The sequence below is a fragment of the Girardinichthys multiradiatus genome, chromosome 14, assembly GCF_021462225.1.
Source record: "Girardinichthys multiradiatus isolate DD_20200921_A chromosome 14, DD_fGirMul_XY1, whole genome shotgun sequence".
NCBI lineage: Eukaryota > Metazoa > Chordata > Actinopteri > Cyprinodontiformes > Goodeidae > Girardinichthys > Girardinichthys multiradiatus.
Window position 1 is genome coordinate 26,398,646 of NC_061807.1, and position 8,832 is coordinate 26,407,477.

Consider the following 8,832-nt stretch of genomic DNA (forward strand, 5'->3'; position numbering starts at 1 on the left):
AGGACAAACTGATCCATAAAGGAAGGCACGAGATTGTTTATTGTTACTATTGGGTCAGCGCTCAAATGTTTGAGTCACCTTTGCATTGTTTCTGCAGCAGTGGTGCACATGTGGCAGGATTTTTGAACATACAAAAAATTGTTGGCAGCAGAAATTGTGTGATAATCAAAAAGTGTATGCTATAGTGGGTAAAAGTGCAGGAAGGTGATGCGTGTTCTTATGGCATGGTATTCCAATGCAATATAACCAACTGCTGATAAGCAATAGTATGGCCGAGGTATTACTGTAAGTCAATCTATGAATCTATTATCAACTTTTTTTTTTTTTGTCAGAGGATGAAATTTCAATTGAATACTCCACTCTCTGATGCCGATGCAATCCCACAAGGCATCTAAGTTTAATCCTGAACCTTAAAGCATACGCAAACTCTTTTCTGCTTTGTACCTTTTGGCAAACAGCTTAGGGCATAACTGTTTGTCATTTTGTTATTCATGACATCTATGTGATGTCTTTTATTAGAACTAAACTCAAACACTGAAGTATTTACCAGACTAAAATGCTTTAAGCAGGTATAAACATTAAAGAAATAAGCTTTGCGTAATCATATTCAGCACCATACACATGGTTGATGCGTTTGTGCGTCTCATGTTATTTTTAAAAACAAGCTAGATGCAAGATGTTGTTACCTGGTATGGATGAAAGAAATGTTCAGTTACTCTGCATTTCCTGGCCAACATACCAGCAGGTAACTTCAGAGAGGATTCTTTGGTCCCTCCTGACACTTTTTGTTTGGCACAAATAATTTAGCGGATAAAACCTTTCTGGCTAGAGTACTGTGAACTTTTAGCTGTTCACTGTTTTTATCAACTGGGTTATCCAAAGTCTCTCTTCTCCTCACAGCTGTTTTGCAAAGGCCAAATATACCAAATATAAAATAATTGCACTCTACTATGTGTTTTACTTAGCTCAAATTAAGTCAAACTTTTTTTCTGGATTTAGACCTAAATAAAAACCCTTTCCAGAACTGGTAATGAAAATGCTGCTACTTCTGTAATTTTTCAACAGGAATGAGCTCCACCAAGTATGCTCAGATTGACATCACTGCAACTGAGATGGCCCACAAAGTTGGCACGCAGCACGCCCTGGGCCGGCAGGAGGGGCTGCACACTCTGGAACTGAGAAGAAAAAGGGACCCCACATTGGCTCCACCGAAAGACTGATCCCAGCGGGATGTTTTTACCATGACAGCGGACTCAATGAATTGGACTGTATCTGCATCGGTCGGAGCCAGGAAGGACTTAATGGAAGTTGTCTTTTCTGTTTTTTTACATCTTTTAGCACAGATTAGGTTTAGTCCAAAGATGACTCACGAACCCCTAATCAGCTATGGTTCAGCTCCATCTATGACGGTCCCACATAGCATGCGATGTGTGTTTTATCATCAGTTGGGAGGACAACTTAGATGAAGCAATAATCTGTTTAGTGCTATTAGGAAATCAGTAATTTCTAATGAACAGAGTTGCACAAAACTGGTTCAGATTTGGTGTGACTGTTCATCCAGTCTAACTCCGAGTGCTGCCGTAATCTCACCCGTGAGAAGGAGAACCTGTCATGGTTTCATACTTCAACACGTTTCCTGGTGACCTGTGTTAGCCTTCTGTAACAAACTGATGTATTTTGTTTGAACAGAACCTCAGTGCTGCTTTCTTTCTTTTATCTGTTCTCATGGAGTGGGATTTACTTTGGGAAACTGTTCATGAATTCTGCAGAGCTGAGAAGACTAATGTTTGGAGATTTTCTTTGAAATTTTTAAATGACAATGATAATTTAAATTTTGTGTCCTTTTAATTTTTCCTTATTTCTTGTGTGTACACTGACATCTAACCCTCCCAATAGACTGTTGTATTGTGTTTTTTGTCAGATAATCTTTTAACTTTTAGAACATATTTATTTTGAGGATAACATTTGATACAACATGGAGATGTAAAGTTAAGAAATATGGAGAATTATATTTCCTGCTTTTTAAGCTTTCTTAATTTTTTCTTTATATTCTTGTGAATTATTTATAACTACAGCTTTGAGTGTTTTTTAAGCATTACATTATCATTGTGTACAGCTACAGTCAGAGATTTACATGCACTCATCAGGGGCATGAATATCATATTAATTTAGGGACTTTAATGATTTATTTGAACAGTTAGTTTTCAGGATGTAACACTGTTAAAACCTTAAAGACCTGTTGGAAGCAAAAACTGGATTAAATTTATTGGTTCGTTCGTTCATTCGTCGTCTTCCGCTTATCCAGGACCGGGTCGCGGGGGCAGCAGACTCAGCAGAGACGCCCAGACGTCCCTCTCTCCAGACACCTCCTCCAGTTCCTCCAGGGGGAGCCCAAGGCGTTCCCAGGCCCGCCGAGAGACATAGTCCCTCCAGCATGTCCTGGGCCGTCCCCTGGGCCTCCTCCCGGTGGGACGTGCCTGGAACACCTCCCGAGGAAGGCGTCCAGGAGGCATCCGGTATAGATGCCCGAGCCACCTCAACTGGCTCCTCTCGATGTGGAGGAGCAGCGGCTCTACTCCGAGCCCCTCCCGGATGGCCGAGCTCCTCACCCTATCTCTAAGGGAGTGCCCGGCCACCCTACGGAGGGTGGACTTGGAGGAGCTGATCCTCATCCCAGCCGCTTCACACTCGGCTGCGAACCGCCACAGCGCATGCTGTAGGTCTTGGCTAGAGGGGGCCAGCAGGACCACGTCATCCGCAAAAAGAAGAGACGAAATCCACTGGTCCCCAAACCAGACCCCCTCCGGCCCTTGGCTGCGTCTAGAAATCCTGTCCATAAAAGTTATGAACAGGACCGGCGACAAAGGGCAGCCCTGCCGGAGTCCAACATGCTCCGGGAACAGGTCCGACTTAGTGCCGGCAATGCGGACCAAACTCCTGCTCCACTCGTACAGGGACCGGATAGCCCCTAATAAAGGGCCCCCGATTCCATACTCCTGGAGCACCCCCCACAGGACATCACGAGGGACACAGTCGAATGCCTTCTCCAGGTCCACAAAACACATGTGAACCGGTTGGGCAAACTCCCATGAACCCTCGAGCACCCTGTAGAGGGTATAGAGCTGGTCCAGTGTTCCACGGCTGGGACGAAAACCACACTGTTCCTCCTGAAGCCGAGGTTCGACTATCGGTCGGACTCTCCTCTCCAATACCCTGGCGTAGGCCTTACCAGGGAGGCTGAGGAGTGTGATCCCCCTGTAGTTGGAACACACCCTCCGGTCCCCCTTCTTATAAAGGGGGACCACCACCCCAGTCTGCCAGTCCAGAGGCACTGTCCCCGACCGCCACGTAACGTTGAAGAGGCGTGTCAACCATGACAGCCCTACAACATCCAGAGACTTTAGGTACTCAGGGCGGATCTCATCCACCCCCGAAGCCTTGCCACCGCGGAGCTTTTTAACCACCTCGGTGACTTCAGCCTGGGTGATGAAAGAGTCCAACCCCGAGTCCCCAGCCTCTGTTTCCACCACAGAATGCAGGATGGCAGGATTGAGGAGATCCTCGAAGTACTCCGTCCACCGCCCGATAATGTCCTCAGTCGAGGTCAGCAGTCTCCTTCCCCCACTATAAACAGTGTAGGCAAAGCACTGCTTCCCCCTCCTGAGGCGCCGGACGGTTTGCTAGAATCACTTCGAGGCCAACTGGTAGTCCTTCTCCATGGCCTCACTGAACTCTTCCCAGGCCCGAGTTTTTGCCTCTGCCACAGCCCGGGCCGCAGCACTCTTGGCCTCACGGTACCCGTCAGCCGCCTCAGGAGTCCCACAAGCCAACCACAGCCGATAGGACTCCTTCTTCAGCTTAACAGCATCCCTTACTGCCAGTGTCCACCACCGGGTTCTGGGATTGCCGCCACGACAGGCACCGCGGACCTTACGACCGCAGCTATGGGCAGCAGCATCGACAATAGATGCGGAGAACATGGTCCACTCGGACTCTATGTCTCCAACATCCCCCGGGATCTGGTCGAAGCTCTCCCGGAGGTGGGAGTTGAATACATCCCTGGCCGAGGGCTCCGCCAGGCGTTCACAGCAGACCCTCACTATGCGCTTGGGCCTGCCAAGTCTGTCTGGCTTTCTCCCCCTCCAGCGGATCTAACTCACCACCAGGTGATGATCAGTGGACAGCTCAGCCCCTCTCTTCACTCGAGTGTCCAAAACATGCGGCCGAAGGTCTGATGATACGACAACAAAGTCGATCATCGACCTCCTGCCTAGGGTGTCCTGGTGCCAAGTGCACTGATGGACACCCTTATGTTTGAACATGGTGTTCGTTATGGACAATCTGTGACTAGCACAGAAGTCCAATAACAAAACACCACTTGGATTCAGATCGGGGAGGCCATTCCTCCCAATCACGCCTCTCCAGGTGTCACTGTCGTTCCCCACGTGGGCGTTGAAATCCTCCAGCAGAATAATGGAGTCCCCGGGAGGGGCACTATCCAGCACCCCCGACAGGGACGCCAAGAAGGCCGGGTACTCTGCACTGCCACTCGGCCCGTAGGCTGAAATGATAGTCAGAGACCTCTCCCCAACCCGAAGGCGCAGGGATACGACCCTCTCATCCACTGCGGTAAACCCCAACACGAGACGGCTGAGCTGGGGGGCAACAAGCAAACCCACACCAGCCCGTCGCCTATCCCTGTGGGCCACTCCAGAGTAGAAGAGAGTCCAACCCCTCTCAAGGAGATGGGTTCCAGAGCCCACGCTGTGCGTGGAGGCGAGCCCGACTATTTCTAGTCGATATCTCTCGACCTCCCGCACAAGCTCAGGCTCCTTCCCCCCCAGCGAGGTGACATTCCACGTCCCTAGAGCCAGCCTAAGCATCCGGGGATCGGGCCGCTGAGGTCTCCACCTTCGTCCGCCACCCAATCCTCTTTGCACCAGTCCCTCACAGTTCCCCCTGCAGGTGGTGGGCCCACTGGGGGATGGCCTCGCGTCTCTCGTTCGGGCTTGGCCCGGCCGGGTCGCGCGAGGAGCAACCCGGCCACCAGGCGCTCTCCGACGAGTCCCGACCCCAGGCCTGGCTCCAGGGTGGGACCCCGGCTCCGCCGTACCGGGCGACGTCACGTGCCTCGATATTTTGTTCTTCATGAGGGGTTCTTGAACCATTCTTTGTCTGACCCATCACCTAGAGCCTGTTTGCCATGGGAGACCCTACCAGGGGCATTTAGGCCCCAGACAACATGGCCTCTAGGATCATTTGAGCACTCAAACCCCTCCACCACGTTAAGGTGACGGTTCAAGGAGGGTTCAATTTATTGGTAATTTTCTCTAATGCATGGTCAAATACATGCATACACACGTAGTTAAATTTCCTTTTTTAATGTGTCCTGTTATGTCATTTCAGGCATACCATATGGAGCAGATGATAGTCAAATATACCTTAATTTGTACCTCAACCCTGCCCTTTTTCTCTCCGTCAAAAGAACTGTAGCTGCATTTCACTCTTCTTGGCAGAATTTGTTTAGACTGGATGGTTCCCTCGCATGAGCCATGCTTTTAAACTTAGTCCACTCATTTTCTGCAGGGTTCAGGTCAGGACCATTCCAAACACTTAATGTTTGCCTGCTTTATTCATTCCAAAACTAATTTTGATGTGTTTGGGATCATCGTACTGTCGGAACTCCCAATTCTGTCTCAATTGCTGTTGAGTAGAGGCAAAGATGAAGAATTTGTTTTTAGTTCTAATTTTAGTTCTACTTCTTCATTATTCCATCTACTTTATGCAATGTACCACTACCACTAGTGGCAAAACAGAACCACAGCATGCCTCTGCCCATACCATGCTTTATAGTTAGTGCAACGTTGTTAAGTTTGAAAGCCTCACTTTAACTCCTCCGAACGTACTTATCGACACTGAGGCCAAACAGCTCCAACTTAGATTCCTTTGAGCATTAAAGTTTTCTCCAGAAGTAATTTGTCTCACTCATATAGGCGTCTCCAAGATGTAAAGTTTAGAGCACAGGTTTTTTCCTTGGTTGACACTCTATCTGTGGGTGGTGATGCTGGTGTTCCAACTTTTTCCACTTCTTTGCAGCCTTGTGGCGTGTTCCTTTTATAATTTCCTTCCAACTGAGAGTGTTGTTTTTTTGTATGTTTCCAAACCTTCTGTAAAGTGGTGAAAATAACTATAAACTGGAAAAAGAAAGGGAAAGTGTGTATATTCAAAAGCTCCCAATTCATAATATTCATGCCCATGATAATTGTATGTAAACTTCTGACCAGAACCATACAGCTGAATTCCAGTTGGATGCATTATTTATTTTTCACAAGACATTAATAGAGTAGCATTTGTAAAAAACACCTTTGAACCACATTAATGAATCCACTTGCCAAACGAGTGTTAAGCAGTGATTTCCCGGCTCTGGAAGCGCCCCCCCAACAGAAACCAACAAATAAAGCACATTGTCAGAATATGATAAAAAGGGATTTCATTTCATCCTGACACTTGTTATAAGTTAGAAGATAAAGATGAACTTACATGTCTGACATTGCTGTAGCTTTATTTTCAATTTAGGCTCCATGACCACCACAAGAATAATGGGGAATGTTTTAATCTAAAACATCTCTAATATATGCAATAAGTGTTGCAATAAAAAAAAATGTTTTTATAAAACATGTCTCAAATCTGAAAAAAAAAAAAAAAAGACAGTACAGTGAATCTGTTATTTTGAAACTGATTAGGACAATTTTTGTAATTCCTGTACAGAAAATTTCTCATTCATCTGAAGATGTTGGGTTACTTAGTATTCAAATGAAGCCCTGAGTCTGAGATTCATTAAATGCTGCATCCCTTTCAGATCATCAGTGCTGTAAGAGGTTAGTTTACCCCTGTCTGTGGTTTTCGTTGTTATTTGTATTTTCATTTATATGGTTACAGTATGATAATCATGTTATGCAGTTATAAACAAAACTGAATTTCTGAAAAAAGATGTAAATTGTAAATAAAATAGAAAGAATTGAAAACCTTTCAAAACCTGCGTTACTTTAATTTCGGTCGCTGGATTCTTCAAGGAGTTGAAACATGACCCATCAGCAGCTGAGGTCAACCCCTGAGGTTTCTGGGAAACGTGAAGAACAACCTGGACAGGTCAACTTTAGAAAATGTAATTCAAAAAGAAATTAAATGAAAAAATTGGAAACATCAAAAACAGCTGAACAATTTAACAGCAACACTTTAAAAATGCAGTTAAAAAGATGTCTTCATACACTTCATAATATGAATATATGAATTTAATATATATGAATATACATATTTAAAAAGTGTATTCTGCCTTTTTATGTTTCTTTTGGTGTAATGGCTTCTTCCTACCTGTGTGGCTGTTCAAGCAAGGTATACACAAGTCAAGTCATGTTTATTTATGTAGCGCTTTTCAGAAACAAGGCACTCAAGGCGCTGTACATAACAAAAAACATTACAATGATACAGAAAATCAAACAACAGAAAAACAAATCAAATGACAATAATCCTTGGGGGTTTACTGGTATGAATACAATCCTTCTAAGAAATCTAAAAATCTAAGAGCCACATTTAAGGAAAAAGAGGATAAGAAGAAAGACCACATTAAGTAAGAGGAGGGAAAAAAATTATATTTCACACTTTATCCTCAGCAGGATACAGTTTGAGATATCAAAAAAAAAAACTCAGCACAAAAAGCAACACATATACGAGGCAACATATATGAGCATGTGTGTGTGTGCATGTGAGTGTGTGCAAAGTAAGTCCATGAAGCACTGTCACAGAGGCCGTTGTCCTTGATGGTACGATGGGAGGTTCATCAACCGGCCACAAAGTTCTGAGCAGGTTCACAGATGTCCTCAGGGAAGGGAGGGGGCCGAGGGAGCAGAGCGTCATGTTTACATAACTTCCAGGAGAGGTTGAAGATAGCCAGCCATCAAGGCCGTGCAGGGGAGCCAGATTCAGATAACAACAATTATTTGGGTCAGGCTGACTCTTAATTTTTCTGTTACCTTCAGAATCTCGCTGGTGCTTTACAATGGCGAATCCAAATAGCCAAATTCCTGGTCTTTAGCCAGATCTGAGCGAACAACTTCTCCAAAATTTATTCCAAGGTCTGTTGCTTTTGTTCTGGGGCTGATTTGCACATTTCGTAACAAATTGTGTTCATCTCTGCACACAGAACCCAGCTTCTTCCTCGACAGTATACTGGCTGGACACTCCCATGTTATTTATACTGGCTTATGACTGTTTTATAATGAATGTGACAACTTCAGACAACTGGACATTGTACACAGGGATTAACCAAACCTTTCAAGGTCCACAATACTCTTTCTGATGTTTTGACTGATTTATTTGGGCTTTTCTGTGATGTCACACAAGGGAGTAAACGGTATGGGGTTCTGGCCTAAATTGCATCCACAAGTGTGTCTTCATTTAGCGCAATGAAGCTTACAATACCATCATCATCCGGCTGTCACTTAAACTTAATGCAAATCTTTGAATTTGAAGGATGTAATGAAAAACTAAAACAATTTCTCTTTAATCGAGGTGGCATTTAACAATTAGAAATATTTTTGTTCATCCCAACAGATGTAAACTTTAATCTGATGTCAATATGAAAAATTGGTTATTACTATACAGTGAAGTAAAAGGGTTTAAAGTGTATCTGAGGAGTGGGAGAACCAACTCAAAAGGGTGAGGTTTAAGAGCGAAGTGAGTAGCTGTCTTTTTCACACTTAAGACAGACATGATTCTGTGGTGTAAATGACTGCTTTGGTTCAAGCACACTTCAGTAAAACTGTTGTCAGTGAG

The 8,832-nt window shown here is 44.9% G+C and overlaps 1 protein-coding gene across 1 annotated transcript in view; it reads left to right on the top strand.

The window, feature by feature from the left end:
• Positions 1-2,390, top strand: part of LOC124881034 (protein Dok-7-like) — a 47,404-nt gene extending 45,014 nt beyond the window's left edge. The window contains exon 12 of the mRNA XM_047386519.1: positions 1,066-2,390. Within this exon, the coding sequence (XP_047242475.1) occupies positions 1,066-1,220 (155 nt within the window). The 3' untranslated portion in view covers positions 1,221-2,390. The remainder of the gene's footprint in view (positions 1-1,065) is intronic.
• The last annotated feature ends 6,442 nt before the right edge of the window (positions 2,391-8,832 follow it).